This window comes from Sphaerodactylus townsendi, linkage group LG12 (genome assembly GCF_021028975.2).
Source record: "Sphaerodactylus townsendi isolate TG3544 linkage group LG12, MPM_Stown_v2.3, whole genome shotgun sequence".
In the NCBI taxonomy this organism is placed as follows: Eukaryota; Metazoa; Chordata; class Lepidosauria; order Squamata; family Sphaerodactylidae; genus Sphaerodactylus; species Sphaerodactylus townsendi.
In genome coordinates this window covers 7,097,341-7,115,799 of record NC_059436.1, presented here as the reverse complement: position 1 = coordinate 7,115,799, position 18,459 = coordinate 7,097,341, and the positions used below count along the sequence as shown (strand labels likewise).

The window sequence follows — 18,459 nt, the reverse complement described above, 5'->3', positions numbered from 1 at the left end:
CCAAGTGGCAGGCCACTTTGCTGGGATCCTGCTGCTGGTGTTATGAAAAGGTTTAGTCAAAACCTTGTGTTTCAATCCCACCAGAAAGAAGAAAAGATGCTCGAGACCCAGGTCGTATCAAATGCTGCTTTGGACTTAAGTGCCACGAAAGCAGAGTTTGACTTTTGCCCAGCTGTGTCAACAGACACAAGCTCTAAAAGCAGGTTATCTTCTGATAGGATTAGGAACTGTTTTTAGAGGCTGATGTCCAAGCAAAGGACTCACTCTGGGGAGAAAAATGTACTCTGAAGAATCTGTTATTTGCCATCCTTGTCAAGGATGGAAGAATGCATTTCCCTCCCAAAAAAACCCTTTGCTCTAGCACAGGGGTCCCCAGTGTTGCACCTAGAGGCATCGTGGTGCCCACTGACACTTTTCCTGACACCTTCCAAGTGTTTTTAAACAGTGGGCAGGTGGGGCTTTTGCCCTGCAAGGCTTCTAATTGCCACTGGGGATCTCATTAGCTCTGCAGATGTTTGAAATTGCTGCTTTGGTAGCAGCTGGCATTACATCAAGACAATTATCTACACCCCCAAACATTCCTTGTGGGTTGTCATCTATGATGGGCAACCCTAGGTGGCAACTGGCTCTCTGCTATGTAAAACAATCTGGAATCCACTGAATACCTTTATTAGACACACAATAACACAAAATCATGTGTAAGCTTTTGAGTTCTCTGGAATTCTTAGTTAAGTTGAATGTTATCGCCATCCCTGCAAAAAAAAACGGGGAGCTATTTCAGACCATAATCTTGTAAGCATCTCTAGTGCTGAAATGTGAAATTTGCACTGGCACCTTTGGTTTCAGTCTGTACTTCTGTTCCTCATTCCTCTGAGCAAGAAAAAAATGATGGACAGCAGGATGACCATTGTGGTGTCAACAAGTATTTATTAAAGTTAACAAAAGGAATAATTAACAGCTCCCAGCCAGAAATCTCCCAGTTCCCTCTTCAACCTAGTCTTTTGCCCTTCTGCCTTAACTCCGCCCCTCCGCTCATACTCTTTCTTAAAGGCACATATCACCCCATCTTCCTACCTTTTAAATATACAATTGATCACAGTTATCTAAATAACAACACAAATAATAACTAAACCCAGACACTAGCAATTTCCTAACTTGAGGTGATGAGTTTTACCCCAGTAGCACCTGGGGATTATTCTGCCTTGTGATAGGTTGCTATTGATAACTACATGTATTAATATTAGTCTCTGTAGCATACAGGTTTTCTAATTACTCTGCCTCTTGAGGTTACTGTCTCTGTGACTGTCAGTGAAGAAGAGGTGGTTGTTATTGCAGGCTGAGCTTGAACTGGGTAAGGTACAGGGGAATTGATTCTGGTTCTGGAATTTCTGGTTCTGGAACTAACTAGGAGTTAGTTTTCTTTCTTAAAAGCACATATCACCACATCTCCCCATTGGAATTACAAAGACGAGCATCTTCCTTGTATCTCTCTGACACTAAGTGAGATTTAAAGATTTTTCATAAGCCAAAAATAAAGGAATTACTGAACAGTTATTGTATTAACTATTTCAGGTGATGCATCTTTAACTTAGCCCTTCAATCAAGTCCCTCCCTATAGAAGGCAATTTTTGTCCTTTAAACCACACCCATCCATAGCAGTTCATTAATTCACTGGGCAGAAAGCCTTTCTTATGACTCCCTCTGAGCCCCTGATTGGTCAGTGGATCCATCAGAATCCATTAACGAGCCCTGTCAATCTTTCTTCTTTCCCAATGAGAAAGGAGAAGAAAAATTAATGACCCACCAGTGATGTTTCAAGATGGAGAAATATAACTGCTACAAAAGCCCCATTGACTGAAATAGTGTACTGACCCTTTAAAGACTCAATTTCCCCCCTGTTAAGAATCAGGACTTCACAATGGAATGAATTGTGCAATCACACCCCACGCAAAACAGTATAGGCTGTTGAATACATTCCACCTACATCTTAGAGCTGCCCTTGACATTGAGCTGTTTTGGTTCTGTTCTAGGGTTGGTCAATACTAAAAAAATTCGGTAAAATTCGGATTTGGGTATTTTGGGGCATAAAATGATTTGTATGCCCGAATCCGAATCATAGCCAATTCGGATATACCCGAAAATTAATTAGAAATCCGAAAAATTCGAGTCCGCTTTTATTATTTTTTTTTAATTTTGGGTGTTTTACATCGTTTTGGCCTGCAGGGGACGCAATTTTAAAGCTAGCGGGCACCAAAATTCCTCTTACAGGATATCATCTGGAGATTGTCCTGATGATTTCTCCCCAAGTTTGGTGGGGTTGGGTTCGGGGGGGGGGCAAAGTTATTGACCCTCAAAGGGGTGCCCCATCCCCGTGTTTTTAATGGAAGCTAACAGGAGATGGGGGCTACACTTTTTGAAGGTCCATAACGTTGGACCCCTAGAACCTAAACTCTCACCAAACTTGGGGAGTATCATAGGGACAGTACATTTATGATACCCCGAAATTTTGGTGACAGTAGCTCTAAAACTGCACCTCTCATGATCAATTCAAACAAATTTCTCCAGATTCTGTGCTCTGTAGTGGCTGGCTGGCTCCATTTCGCAGCCAATAGAAATTTCTGTGGGAGGGCTGTGGAGTGCACATTTCTCATGAAGTAAACTCCACAAAACTTTCAGGGGTGTCTTCAGGAGAGTCTCTTCATGACACCATCCAGGTTTTAGTGACCCGTTGCTTCAAGGGTTCAATGTTATGGGTGAGGGTCCATCTCCCACTGCCCCCATAAGCAAAGTTCCTCAAACCTGGATGGTGTCATCCAAAGACTCTCACTGAAGATACCCCTGAACATTTTGATGACTGTACCTTGATAAATGTGCACCCCACAGCCTCCACACCAGAAATTCCACATTGACAGCAAATGCAGGGGAAGTCACTGCAGAAAAAAAGAACCTTAGACGGGAAATTTTTTTGGGGGGGGGGGGGGGGGGGTGCCTGCAGGGGCACATTGCGAGACATATCAGCACCAAAATATCAGGGTATCATCAGGAGACCCTCAAAATGGTAACCACCATCTCCTTTTAGCTGTCATTGGAAACAATGGGGGATAGAAATCTTGCTTGAGAGTCCATAACTTTGGCCCCTGAACCAACCTGTACCAAACTTGGGGGGGTGTCATCAGGACGTCCTCGTGATACCCTGCAGTAATTTAGGCCACTGGCTTTAAAATTCTGGTTTTCATGTTTCACGGCTCCTTGCACATGAAGCCCGCTGGAGTGAGTGAGCGGTGGCTCACGCCAAACCAGCATTTTAAACTAGTGACACTAAACTTTCAGGGTAACATCAGGGAGACTGTCCTGATGATACCCCCAAAGTTTCGGGCGCAGTTTGTCTAGGGAAACTAAGGATATGGACTCTCAAAGGTGTACCCCACATCCCCTATCAGCTCCCATTAAGGAAACAATGGGGGGATGGTTGCACCCTTTTGAGGGTCCATACCTGAACCAAACTGCACCAAACTTGGTGGGCAACATCAGGACAGTCACCTGATGATACTCCCTATTAATTTGGTGCCAATACATCTCAAAATGCCTGCAGGCACCCCAGAAATTTGCCAAAGATTCTTATTCTGCAGTGACTTAAACAATAATGCTGTCAATGGGGGGTGGTATTCTAATTATGAGGGCTAATGAGGTGCATTTCTGAAGGTATGGTCCTGAAACTTACTGGGGAATCTTCAGGAGAGTCTCTGGATGACACCATCGGGTTTGGGGAATTTGCTTCAGGGTTTAATTCTATGGGACCCAAAGGGGTAGGGCCCATCTCCCACTTCCCCCCTGAAGTAAAGTTCCCCAAACCTGGATGGTGTGTCATCAAGAGACTCTCCTGAAGATACCTGAAAGTTTTGTGGGTTTACTCATGAAAAATGTGCACTCCACAGCCCCCTCAGAAATTCCCTCTATTGACAGCAATGCAGCTAAGTCACTGCCAGAACAAAGAATCTTGTGCAAATTTCTGGGTGGGTGCAAGAGTGCATTTGTAGATGTATCGGTACCAATATTTCAGTGTATCATCGGAGACTGTCCTGATGATGCCCACTCCAAAGACTGGTGCAGTTTGGTTTCGGGGGGCCAAAGTTATGAGACCCCTCAAAGGGGTAGCCCTCATCTCCTTAGTTCCCATTGGAAAGAATGGGGGGATAGGGACACTAGACTTTTTTGGAAGTCCATAACTTTGGCCCCTAAAACCAAAATACGCAAACTGGAAAGTATCATCAGGACAGTCTCCTGATGATAATTCTGAAAGTGGTGCAGTTGATATGTTTAAAAAATGTCTCCCCCTGCAGGCCGAGTAATGAAAAAAACACCAAAAAAATAAAAGCATACCAATTCGGCTGGTAATCCGAATCCCATGGATTCGGATCTGTTAGGATTCGGACAGCTCAGATTCGGCCCCTGCTCTTCTGAATCCGTCCGAATCCGTGCAGATTCGGTAAAAATTCGGATTTGGACTGTCCGAATCTCCAACCCTATTCTGTTCTGTTTTTAATACCTCTCATCAGTTCCAGGACAATCTTATTGGATGGGGGGGGGGGCGAGGAAAGCCCTATAGAGATGATTTTGACTTAAGGTGGGGGAATAATGAAGCCAAGATTAGGACATGTTCCTCACCTTTTTTTTCATAAGTCGCTAGTCTTGTTGAGATGAGCTGGGAGTGCATATTTTCTTTGCAAGATGGATCTCCATCTGTATTGGTTTAATGAGATTGAAATATTAAGTGCTGCATATGTATTTTCGCCCACATGAATGATTTTTTTTCCCTATTCCTTTATAGGTGACACCGTATGTTATGTTTGTGTCAAATTAATTTTAAGGCTATTTTCCTACCTTTGCTTTCTCAGCAAGTAGGAATTGATGCAATTATCCTATCGTCTCCTTTCAGTCTTGCTGCCTTACATGCTTTTCGCCCCTTTGCTATGCCAATATGTGCCTTTCCGACTCTGTTTTTTCCTCCCATAGGGAATTCCAAAGGAAATACGCTTCTGTGCAGTGCTTCTGAAAAGTAATCTCTGAGGCTATTTTTCACAGGCACGACTTGTTAACATTGTTCCTTTTATGAAGCTGAAATAGATAGGAACCATTTTTGCAGTTAACAAGCTAGGCTTCACCGCCCCACCCTTCTCCCTCCATATGAACACCATTGTCCAAGCCCAGTGTTGCAAATGCACAGTTTCAAGTGTTTTGGGTTCTGAGCAAAGATTGCCAGCCTTTGGCTAGCAAGAGTTCCAGTTTGTCATCGCTACTGCTTCAACCCCCCCCCCCCACATCTCATTTTGCTTCTCCATTTTACAAGATGAACTTGTGATCCTTTATTTTCATGCCATCTTCTGTTTCCTTTCTCCCCTTTCCCCAGTAAAATATGCACATTTTTTCAACATTGTGCATCAGAAGTCAATGTTACACCTATAAAAAGCATATTCTGCATAAAAAGTGCTGTATAAAAATCTAGAAGATGAATACACACTGCAAACATATGTATAAAATCAAAAGCAAGAGGCAAAGACCCAAACTATAAATCCACATAAAAAAGAAATGAAATAGCTTGCTTGCCCTGTAACGAGTGTATTTAAATAACCAAAGTGAGAGAGGAGAATATTTTGGCACATTGTAGAATAACTGCCATGGACTGGGAACCAACTGTTCTCTTCTATGAACTGCAGAATCTTCCACTATAACAATCTTCCAGTAGAACTTTGTCCTAAGGTTATTTTGGTTATTTAAATACTCTCTCTGCAGGGCGAGCATAAAGTCCATCCTCTCCAGTATCAAACAATGATTTCAAACAACCGTATGCAAACTCACCACAAAGCAGCTGTAACTATGGTCCTTTCTTCATGGGCCAATAAACATGGGTTAAGGGCAGGATAAAACCTGGGTTGGGTTGGGGAGGGAGGACTTTCGCATAGATCCCACTCCTAAAGTGAGTCTACTCCATGTTTTTTTAACTTCGTTTTCCAAGAATTCGTGCTATGAGTAATTTGCATGGCCGAGCAAATTGTGGTAGCGTTCAGAAGCTCTACAGTCCAACAAGAGAGAATTACGATCCTGGCTCCTATCCTGCAAGAGCCAAAGCAGGGACAAAGGACCGTTTTCATGACCCTGGGGGTCAGTTATGCCTGCCTTGGAAGCTGTGCTTCAGAAAGAGGCAGGGACCTCACCCCAAAAGAAAAAAACTCACCTCCATGCAAAGGCACATGCTGGGGCAAGGATGGGTTCGTGTCATGCTGGCAGGGGATGATGGGAACTGTAGTCCATAACATCTGGAGGGCCATGAGTTTGACACCTGTGGTGCAACCTGTCTTTCACCCATGTTTATTGGCCCATGCAGAAAGGGCCTATAACAAAGAGTATGAAGTCCCTGTCTGTGCACTATGAGGAGCCTGGTCAGAAATTTAGGGGAGCTGAAAAATTAAAATCTTCATTTTATTATGTCGCCTCTGTACATTTTCTCCTCTCTGAGTTATTCTTGGAAGGATTAACAAATGTGTTGATTAATTTTAGATGTGCCACTTTAAGGAAAAGGTTTTGTTCAGGGAAACAATTACCACAGTATGTGATGAAAGGGCTGATGTTTTAAACTCTAAAAGAGCAAGCAGGGTCCTGGTTTCCTGGCAGAAAGACAAGCTTAAAATGTTGTAAATAAATAAACAATTAGAGAAAAACATGACAAGTGAGGGAGACCGTGTTTGTATTTGGGGTTGTTGTTGTTGTTCACATAAGGTGAGGAAACAGATCGTGGCTTTTCAAAAATTTTACAATGTATTATTGCAATATTGTCATGGACCAGCTGGGTCCAGAAGTCCTCATTGAGGACTCCTCTGGTGAGGAGTCAGCAGGAATCCCTGGTTCCTGTCCACAGCCAATAGTACAAGGGTCTGCAACCTGCGGCTCTCCAGATGTTCATGGACTACAATTCACATCAGCCTCTGCAGCAGGGGCTGATGGGAATTGTAGTCCATGAACATCTGGAGAGCCGCAGGTTGCAGACCTGCAATAGTAGAAGTTGCACAGAGAGAAGCAGTCCCTGCTGGATCAGACATTAACCCACAGCCAGACACCAGTGCTGCCCTCCAGCTTTGAGTGAGCTGTGGAAAGCCAGATACCAACCTGCTCACCTCCTTCATCCCCAGAACCTCAGAAACAGAGGAGGAGGAGAACACACAGTGCCCTACAGGACAGAAGATGAAGTGCACACCTGGCAGCCCAGCACAGGTCCTACATGGACCGTGAAGAGGAGTATTTGCAGGAGATGGTCTGAGGCAGCTGGCACGTGCACAGCAACTTAAAAGGGCATAGCTGTGTGGAAGCAACACGTTGAACTGTTGCTGACCTTGTGGTGCCTACTTTAAGCTACCTGCTCTGTTGTAACCTTGGCCTGAATCTCTGGACTTGTGTTTCTGGTTTTCCCTTGAGCTTGTCACTGTGAGTGTTGGAACTTTTGTGCTTGACTTCTGGAATTACAATTTTGCCTGTGGAAACTGAACTCTATATGAGTGTGGTTGAGCATGTACTGGGGAACTACCAGAGGTGTAGCGGGGGAAAATGATGCCCTGGGCAAGATGGCGTCCCCCTGCGCCCCACTTAGCTGAGCCGGTGGCAGTCCCGGGCAATCTGGTGGGGCCTGGCAGGGCAGGGCCGAGGGGTGCTCGGCTGTGGCCTGAGGCAGCCTGGCAAGGCTGGGCCCAGTCGAGGGGGAGGGGGGACAGGTGTGGGGGCGATTTTCCTCTCCCACGTGACTGAACAGGGACCCACCAGGGACATTTGGCCCCACCACTCTCTGTGGAAGCTACACCACTGGGAACTACCACAAATGTATCTTAAATCTTTCCTACCCCAACATTAAACTACAAGTATGGGGTGACAGAATTTTATCCTGAGTGCAGTTATCAATTTTCAGTCCAATATTTCAGTCTTGAAAAACACTATTCCTATTGCAGAGGGTTTTTTTTTAAAAAAAATGCTTTTCAACAATACATTCAAATACATGGATAGAGCTGATACTCAAATTTGAAATGCAAAGCAGTCCTGAACATGTAATAACTTTCACTCTAGGTTTTTAGCAGTTTAAGAAGAAATCATGTTACATTTTGTATGAATAACCTTTGAAAATGGATTTGGAGGTCAGATGTTTGACTAATGGACAGTTATGCTGTAAACATACTTAGTTTCGTTCTGAATTCCTAACCTTCAAGGAAGAGAGGATAATGCAATAATTTCTAGAAAATGAGTACAAGACATTAAAGATGGTTTTCATTTTTTTAAATGTGTCTTAACAATCAGGGTTTGACTACAGATTTCAAGTCTTTAGGCAATAAAAACATATCAGTTTTCAGTCAGGCAGAGTTTTTTTCCCCGCTCAGTCACTGGTAAGGATACAAACATTTGTTAGGGTACTTCCCGATGAGTACTGAAATTTGGTGCATATCTAATCTAAGGTGTTTAATTTTTTTAAAAAAAATGGAAATGGAACATTTACATTTCTAAAAACAGGGGAGGGGATGCAAATGTTTTTTCAAAATGTTTATGCAACATCTACACTAATTGAATGCAGGTACATAGCTCAAGATCCCATGAGTTCAACAGAGTTCTGTAATTGGAATTTTTCTTCCATTTCTACATTAAAAGAGGGTTGTGAAATATTAATATACTAGCAACATCACATACAAATTTGACACATGTGAATTCCTAGGAATTCTGATTACCAAGATGTTGGATTAATAAGTCTTTCTCTGCAGTGGAAATAGAAGGAATCCTGAAATCGTTATAATAAATTCACATTACTTCCTAAGCTGATTTTTTTTTTAAAAAAAAAAGTAAACTGGGGACACTTCAACCATTGAGCCGAAAGCAAGGAACAATACAAGACTGATCTTTGCCTTTTGCATTGATTACTTTGGATTTTTTTTGTCTCTTCTGTATTATGTACTACAGAGACAATTTTTACTGTATTTTTACTTTAATTAACTTGTTTAAAATAAAAAGGGTGATCTTTGGTAGACCTGTAATTCCAGACTTCAAAATCCTTATCTTGTCTGTGCTCCTTCAGTTATTTATTTAGCAATTTTTATGCTGCCTCTCCAGAGAACCTGCCTAAAGCAGCTTAAAAATAAAACATAATAAAAACAAAAAAAAATTAAGGTTAGTAAAAAAATACCTATTGTTAAAGAACAACATGACAGAGCCAGCCACAACATCAAAACATGAAACATCAAGCAGTTTGATGCAACTGTTTCAGACTAAAATGGTATTAAGAGATCTGGGTGAACTTAAATATTTTGACCTGGAGAGAGCAGCATAGGCACTGGGAAGTCTCAAGGGGAGGGGCATTCCATAAGGGAGGGTCCACTAATGTAACAGCCCCTGTCTCTGGTTGCCACTTGCCAAACTGCGCTGGTTTCAAAAACACATAGTTTTTGTCACTACTGTTTAATTTGCAGTATGGAAGAAAATAGTCAAGATATTTGTTTAAAGGGGGGAGTAGAAATGACGTAAAACTGATATTGTCAGCAGATGTGACAAAAGGTTCATGCATAGGGTTGGAAAGAAAGTGATTTAGAAAGAAAATAAATTCTATGTACATATATTAAGCACAACTTTCTCTCTGTCTCTCTACCTCTTTCTCTCTTTCTCTCTTTTAGATAAAAAGCCTCTTCATGAAATAAAACCCCAAAGTAAGTTTATTTTTCTCTTGTAAATATATACCTCCCCCTTCCCCTTTGATACTGAGTTCTTTTCCCGTCTGTTTATTTAAGAGTTAGTTAAGGAAAAGATACACAATAAGCAAAAGCACAAATGCTGAAATAAGAGCATGATAACAATGGTTTTACGCATGTTCAGCCTTCCCACTAGGCAACATTGGATAACTGACTAGAAAAGTGCCATGTACACTGGTGTTTTTTCTGAAGTTAAACTACATGTGATACTGGGGACGAATCCTCTGCCATGAAATTAAGCTTTAAAAATCAATCCTGAGGGAAAATTCTTGGGGCTGCAGAAATGGGGAATGGGGCGAATTCTTCCCTCTTTGTCATTTTCTTGACTGAAGCTGCCCACTGAAGGTTGTTTTTACCGAAAAAAAGACAGGCACATCGTGGATGCCTGTATTTTTTTTCTCCAATTCAAATAGAGAAGACAGTTTCAATGGGGAGGGAAAGTTAACCTCTTGTTTCCAGTGCTATGGCCAAATCTGCATCCCTCCCTCTCTCCAACTTGTTTCGGAGGATAAACTGTACACTGGGAATTTCAATAACGGATCCCTTGCAATAGAATAAGTTTGATCCTTGAAGTGGATTTGATTATATTTGCTCTGGAACAGTATGGAGAAAAGAGATGGGAAAGGTCTGGAGAAGAAAGTTATGGTGATGAGAGTACCATTCAGAAATCCATTTTCAGAGTGTGGCTTGACATGGCTAGATGGGAAAAGATTCTGCAATCAGCACTGGAAAGGAATACAAGACTAGGAAGACTTCCAAGCCCCCCCCCCCGCCCCCTCACACACACACTCTCCAAAGCATATCCTTCCAGAAGAAGAGTTTGGATTTATACCCCTCCTGTAAGGAGACTCAAGGTGGCTTACAAGCTCCTTTCCCTTACTCTCCCCACAACAGACACTTTGTGAGGTTGGTGGGGCTGAGGGAGTTTCAAAGAACTGTGACTAGCCCAAGGTCACCCAGCAGGAATGTAGGAGTGAGGAAACACATCTGGTTCACTAGATAAGCCTCTGCCACTCAGGTGGAGGAGTGGGGAATCAAACCCGGTTCTTTAGATTAGAATCCACCTGCTTTTAACCACTGCACCATGCTGGAAGCCTGATCAGTTGCTCGAAGAGTGGTATGACAGATGACTACAGAATTAGTCATCTGTACAGGTGATGAGCCCCACTTGTGAGATTTCCTTTCTGGATACTGTGGGAAACAGTGTGTTAAACTAGATGAACCATTGGCCTAATCTAGCATGACAGGTCTTACATTCCTGAAGCAGCTCATTATGCCATTACAACATGATTTTTCCATCATAAGAAACCTGTCTCATCTGGCCAGAAAAATTAGCAGAGAAGATCAAGCAGCAGTGTGTCCATGCATGTGTACTTATTGTTTCTTTAACCTGATTTTCAGTCAGTGGCAGAAAATGCCATCCTGTCACAGCTGACTGCAGCAATCCTGTAGGGTTTTCAAGGCAAGAGGCAAACAGAGGTGGTTTACCATTACCTCACTCTGAGTAGCAACCCTGGACTTGCTTGGCAGTCTCCCATCCAAGTACTAAGCACAGGTCCAACTCTCTTTATCTTCTGATACCTGATGGTCAGGGTACCCTAGGTAATCTGGGCTAGGACTTTCAACAAGTACCAGGCACCTAAAGAACTTACAGCGATTTACAATAGAGTGTGGCAAACTCTAATCTGGAGAACTGGGTTTATTTCCCTACTCTTCCACGTAAATGGAAAAATGGATGACATTGGGCCAGTTAGACTTCTCTCAAAACTCTCTCAGCCCACACAGTAGCAGGCAATGGCAAATCACCTCAGAACATCTCTTGCTGTGAAAACCTTAAGGGGTCTCCATATCCAGCTATGATTTGATGGCGCGCGCGCACGCACACACACACACGCAAGTATATTTTAAAAGGATTCCATGGAAAGCAGTGAGTTTCTGGATTCAGGCACCGTGGAAAAGTGCCCAACTGTTTCTTCTGCTTCTGGGTCTGATTGAGTGCGGCATTTCTGTTTATCCTCTGCTTATCTGCTACATAATGACCAGATCCTTAAAGAGGGCCAGCCAGACTGCTGGGATCGATTTTCGTATTGTTAGTTCCTTGGGGAATTAAACTTTTTCTTTAAACTGCGAGATTAGAAGAGTGTTACATAAATACAGCTTGTTGCCTGCTATTGAGTGAAACAGGGGGGCATTAAGTTTAAGGCCGCATGAATCATCACTGATGCAAAATCAAAGTCAATTATTAAGATAATTGAGAAACAACCAATTGTGGTAAATAGCCTTATATATAATTCTCTCCCGTTTGGAACTGTGAGGCTTGTATATTAGGACTGTTTTAAAGACAGTCGAGGGAAAGGCTGAATAGAGAAATAGATTTCCATAGCTGGTAGCTATGAAAGGGGGGATGGTGAGGAAAGGAGAGACTGCAAACGCAGCAGAGATTCGAATGCTGTTGGTTGCTGTCTGCTAGCAAACTAAGGGCCAAGTGGAGGAAATATGGGCCCTGCACAGCTTGTGGGAAGCCGTTGATTGTAAATGAGATAATTTAATCAATTATGATTCTTAATGTACTAAACCAAATGTTTTATTTTGTGCTTCTACATGTCTTAAATTATCTTCAGGTGTTTTATGAAACTTAATCATGGTTAATAGAAACTTCATTACCATAAAATATGCTCTCAAATGAATGTTGAGTAACAGTGTCAGAGAATACAAGAAGAAACACCCTCAGTTGTTTCTTCAGATATGAACCTTTCCTAAGAAGAATGAATTATTTTTGATAGTTGACCATCTCTCAGCTGTGAGGATGCAGGCTTCAAAATAATAACTTTCTGAAGTGTTTTCTTCCACTTTCACAATCAGATGTGCCCTAGGATGTAAGCAGAAAACGACATACAGAAAGTGACTGCCTTTTTCCCCCTACCTCAGAAATCTAGTCTTCCCAAGGGAAAGATGTTTTGTTTGAAATGGGATAAAATAAAGTTGTATTACTGTTTCATGTTTGGAAACTAGTAATTTTCTGAAATTAAAGATGTGTTTCCCCACAGGCAGTATTTTCTCTTGGAAGAAAATGGAGGTGGAGGTTTTGTTCATGTTCCTTTTTAAGAGTGGGGTTATTTCTAGTGAAAATCTTAAGCCCCTCCATCGATGAGGGAAGAACAAAATCACGAGCCTTCCATGCAGCTGATCTAGAATACAGACCTTTGTGGATGCCTAAGTAGCAATTTTAGGTTATTCTCTTGTTCAAAGTAAGGAAACCTGAGGAGAATAAGCTAACACTGCAATGTGAAGGTTTTGATTCCATGTGTCAACAGGCTGGCAGAAAGAAACTCCAAATTCCACGCCTTTGCATAACAATTGGCCTTCTGTTTTTGTGTGTGAATATAAACTCTAATATCCTGCACAGATTTGACCATATGAACTCATTCAAGCCAGTGGGAAAGGGAAACTAGAATAAATATTGTCAGGACCAGTCCTCTTACCCGAAGACCTAATTAGGAGTGACTCCACTGCAGCTCTGAATCTCGTATCTCGTATTTGAGACTGTAAAGACTATTAAAGTTTATCTGAAATGTGGGGGATCACTGAAACCTAAAAAGGACATTTAAGACATTTAGCTCTTTGAAGACTTGTTTTGTGTGATAAGAGTGTTCAGAACAACTGACAACTTACATCATTAATCTACCTATTGGTCCGGTTAGAGCTACGATATAGCCAACTCTGTGAACCTCTTCAGAAAGAAAACTTCCACTATGCAACGTCTACAGATCTGTCTGTGACCATTAGGAATCAGCAAATGTTGAATACTCCTTTTATTATTCATTTGCATTTTCATACATTCTTTCAGTTCTTTACTTTTGGCTGTTGGTTTTATAGATATATGTTGCATTGTGTATATACTGTATGCACAATGTACATACTATTCATAGGTGCAAGTTCTGTCATGTATACATCTAATATCACAATATCTAGTAGTGAAGGGGTGACCAACATGAGGATAACCAAATCTATACAGTGGGCCCAACCCAGACTATCATTCAGCAGTCTGCAAAGCTATGAGAAAACCTCAGGTTTTGCACAAACATTGCAGAAGCAACATTCTTGATGTTAGGATAGTTGCCTATGGAAATGGCGAAGAGGCAGAGATGGCAAGCAGGAAGAGGTGGAGGTGGTAGCATCTTGATGGAAAGTTGGGATGAAGGTGGTGAGTGGGAGGAGGTGTTATGACCCCTTCTGGGCCAGACACACTCAAGAGAGGATAAATAGAAAAAGTTCTGAGGGAAGATCAGAAAGTTCAGGTGATACCCACAAAAACATAAGAAGATCAGAACCGTGGTCCATGTAGTCAAACATTCTGCCCCGCACAGTATCCAACCAACTACTCTAGAAGACCAACAACATCTCCTGTCAGTTTGCCTTCAGCAATGAATAATTCTAATTGATTAAAAAGCAAGTATGAAAAATGTGTGCATTTTATGGGGAAATCATGATATGAAGAAACCATAAACAGCATGAAAATAAAAGAATCATGGGTTTAATTTGCACAAAATCAAAATGGGAATTCCAGGCTGAAGCAGTAGGCATAAGAAGTTCCAAACTCCACCACAGTGGTCATATGCCTACCAGAGAACTACAAACCAGAGGATTCAAAAATGGTAGCCTGTTAGTTTTCTGAGGAGAGTAACTAACACTTTTTTGTGGGTCAGGCTCAAGAAAAGAGATCTTGAACCTGATGATATAATCCCAACAACATGACAGTATTTTCTATAATCCATTGCTTTCATTGTTCTAGAAAATGCTTCGAGTCACTGTGACTATATCCACAAACATGCCGATTCATTCATTGTATTCTCTGTGCATGCGGCATCACTGGGACAGTCAAAATGTTCCATGTGTCCCTGTTCTTCACTTCATGAACTGGCTCTCATTTCTGTTTTAGAAATCGTGGAAGTGATAAATGACCTTTCAGCTCTGACATTCTTCACCAGTTTAATTTGTCAGACCACATGTTCAATCAGGAATGAAGTATTTTCAAAGAACAATTGAGTCTTGAAAAAGAATGTTAATTAAAAATCGAGATTACGAGCAAGTTGATGGTAACGCAATAATCGAGAACATTTTAGAACAATAGAAAGTGGGATGGCCTGAACAGAGATTGTCAAATTGCTCTGCTTTTCTTACTAAATAATCGCATCTGATTTTCTTTTCTACCCAAGTGCTGCAGTGCATAAGTCTTGCGTAAGATGGTATCTGTTTAAAATAAATAAACCCATGAATGTAGTACATCTTATTATGAATGTATCTCTAGTACTTCTTTTGAAGAGAAAAAATAATGGGAAAAAGGGGAAAATAATTCAATGAACTTTTCTCATTTTTTCCTGTTATTATTGTATTTTAAACAGTTTGATGAGCCTTCACTGTGACATTGCCTAATTGGTTCTACTGACAAAGATTAATGCCTATGTTCTGTGTGAAGGGAAAAAACCTTTAAGTAAAATAACTAAAGCAGCCATATGACTCCAATGACATTGTCCACCATCCTGTGAATTGTTATTGTTACCCATACTCAGCTGAAGATTACTTTTTTCTCATTCAACAAATGTTTAATGCATTTTATCCTACTCTTTCTTCGTGGAACTCAAGGCATCATATATTCTCCCACCTTTTTTCCCCTCACAACAATCCTGTGAGGTGAGTAAGGCTGGAAGCATGTTACTGACCCAATGAACTTCTTGCAGAATAGGGGGTTGTGTCCTGTTTTTACCTAGTCTGAAACTCTAATCACTACATTACACTGGCAGTCACTTTGAGCAACTGGAAAGTTAACAATCAGCACTGTATTTCCACATGCACAGCACAAATAAAAATGGTTTTTAAAAGAATCATTTTGGCTTTTTTTGTCTGCAGTGCAGCAGTGGCATAGTGGTTAAGAGCAGGTGCACTCTAATCTGGAAGAACTGGGTTTGATTCCCCGCTCTGCCGCTTGAGCTGTAGAGGCTTATCTGGGGAATTCAGATTAGCCTGTGCACTCCAACACATGCCAGCTGGGTGACCTTGAGCTCTCTCAGCCCCACTTACTTCACTGGGAGATTGTTGTCGGGGGTGGGGGGGAAGGGAAAGGAAATAAGTTTGTCAGCCCCTTTGAGTCTCCTTACAGGAGAGAAAGGGGGGACATAAACCCAACTATTCTTCATCTTCATAGCGTAAGGTGACCAGCTGTCCCGATTTTCGCAGGACACTCACGCTTTTGCGCGATGTGTCCCTCGTCCTGCCGGGCTTTGACGTTGTCCCGATTAGGCAATGTGCTCGCGGCCGCAGGAGCACACTGCCTTTTGCGGCGGCGTTCCCCAGTCAGGAAACAGGGAAGCGCCCCAGAAGGCAGTGCGGCAACGCAGGAGGGAACACGGTCCCCGGTCAGGAAACATGGAAGCGCCCCGGTCAGGAAACATGGCAGCCGCAGTGCCTTCTGGGGCGCTTCCCTGTTTCCTGACCAGGGAGCGCTGCCGCAAAAGGCAGTGTACTCATGCGGGTGCGTGCATGAGTGCGTGCGCCCCGCTTTTCAATAGTAAAAATCTGGTCACCTTATCATAGCGTGAACAAAAAAGGATTGCCAGGGAAAGTGGGTTTTTCCTGCCTCCCCCTAGTAGCACAAATAAGATGTTTCCTGCTTTCTGCACAGCAATCAAGAAATGCCTTCACCCCATCTTAAGGAAAAAAGCTATTTTAGCTATTTTAGCATCTTCTCGCTAATCCAATGTGACTAAATAAGAATTGTCTGGTAAATTCATTCAGTAGACTCATGTGTTGCCTGATGACATGAGGAAGGTTTTCCTATCCCAGATGTTGTATGTTTTGCCATTTTGGTTAACATATTTCTTTCCTCTCCTAGATCCTGTACGTTCCAATGCTAATTAGTGCTCATGTCAGCACTCCAAAGGGAGCTTACAACTGGTTGTTCATTTGGTGCTATCTCCTCTCTTTCTGCAGACATTGAGAATGCCACCGACATTGCCCTGTACTCAGGCTTGGGAGCCGCAGTCATTGCAGTGGCCGTTATAGTAGTCGCCGTGACTCTCTACAGACGGAGCCATAGTGAATATGGTGTGGATGTCATCGACTCGTCTGCCCTGACTGGAGGCTTCCAGACATTCAATTTTAAAACTGTTCGCCAAGGTTGGTAATTTAGGACAATCCTTACTGAGATAGAATCCACTCAGGGTGCTTTATTGTTGTAGCAGGGTCCTGATTTCACATGCCTATAGCTCATACCTCTCCAGTAATACCTGCCTATTGGAAGCAAACGGGAAGTGAGGATGTCTTGAAAGCAAACAGGAAGGTTTGATGTCTTGAATACAGGTAAATAATATTCAGTCACGACTACACTGCTTGGCTGTTGTTAAAAGCTTTCCTGAACCTACAGGAAAAGCTAAAAAAATGTAAAAGCTCTGCTTTGAAAGGGAAAACTGGCCCAAAAAAGTGAAAGAAAACAGGGAGTTGGGTATTGTTGTTTCAAATTAAGCCAGACTCAGGCCCACTCCGCATGGGCCAAAAACAGCAATCCAGGGCATTGTTCGCATAGCTGCTGCCTCTGCATCAAGGCAGCGCCATGCTTCCCCCCCCCCCCACCAGTGGGGAAATGCTGTTTTGGGAAACAGCATTTTCCAGCTGGTGCAGTGCAAACAGCACTGGGGTGGAGGTGGTGCTTCTAGGTGCCTCCTGCTTTCCCCACACTTACCTTCTCTCCCTGTGAAGCTCCGCAGGAATGAGGAGACACACTCATGCTGCCTTTCGACCCCCGGAAAACAAAACAGAGGTGCCTCTGTGTGGAGGCACCTCCGCAGCCCACAGCCGCTCTGGGGCCACTCGCACCGCAGCGTGCAAATGGTCCTGGGGCCACACCAACATATATGGCGGTGTGCAGCTGCTTTTTCAGCCCATGCGGAATGGGTCTCAGTTTAGTCTGTGGTCTGCTAACTATATTTTGATGTGCACCTGCTGAGTAAACATTTTTGCTAACAAGCTTTAATTAAGTAGTCACACTTAGAAATCCTTATAGACAATTAGCATTCATTACCAAGAGTATGTATGGATACAGTTATCACAAATTCTCAACAGAACCTATTTCCACCTTCTGGCATTACCCAGGCTGGAGGTGTTTATAGAACTGAGAGAGGCAGGCAAGCACTGTAGAGGCAAGCACTTGAAGAGATATCTTTGTGTTGCCCTTGTAGGAAGATAAAGCTGTCTCTACAAGTGCCTGCATCTGTAGTGCCTGTTTGTCACAGGTTGTGGTCCATGTACAGTTCTGACCTGGGCAACCCATGGAGGAAATGGGACCCAGAGGCAGATTCATCTTCCTCTCTAACAGCTGAAGTCTCAAGCTCAGAAGAACCTAGCTAGCTTTTCCCAGAAAGGCATGAGCATGAAACTTTTTCAAAAGAAATGTTGACAATACTGGCATGAGATTATTCCATCCCAAAACGGTTCTCAGCTATTGAAGGTAGGACAGGTGTAGGTCCAGGTAGGTGCCCTGGTATATCCACATGGTCGAAGATTTAGTCACCACTCAAGAGATTCCAAGACTGCCTGTTTCACTGATTATCTCAATTCCAAAGTAGGGTAAATGCTGGCAGTTTAAAATAAATAAACCCATGAATGTAGTACATCTTATTATGAATGTATCTCTAGTATT

The 18,459-nt window shown here is 42.5% G+C and overlaps 1 protein-coding gene across 2 annotated transcripts in view; it reads left to right on the top strand.

Moving 5' to 3' along the window:
- Positions 1-18,459, top strand: part of UNC5D (unc-5 netrin receptor D) — a 387,521-nt gene that overhangs the window by 293,538 nt on the left and 75,524 nt on the right. Inside the window, exons 8-9 of one of the 2 annotated variants that reach the window (XM_048512817.1) lie at positions 9,693-9,725; positions 16,755-16,940. In XM_048512817.1, coding sequence (XP_048368774.1) covers positions 9,693-9,725; positions 16,755-16,940 — 219 coding nt within the window. The remainder of the gene's footprint in view (positions 1-9,692; positions 9,726-16,754; positions 16,941-18,459) is intronic. The other variant, XM_048512818.1, reaches the window with a different exon arrangement.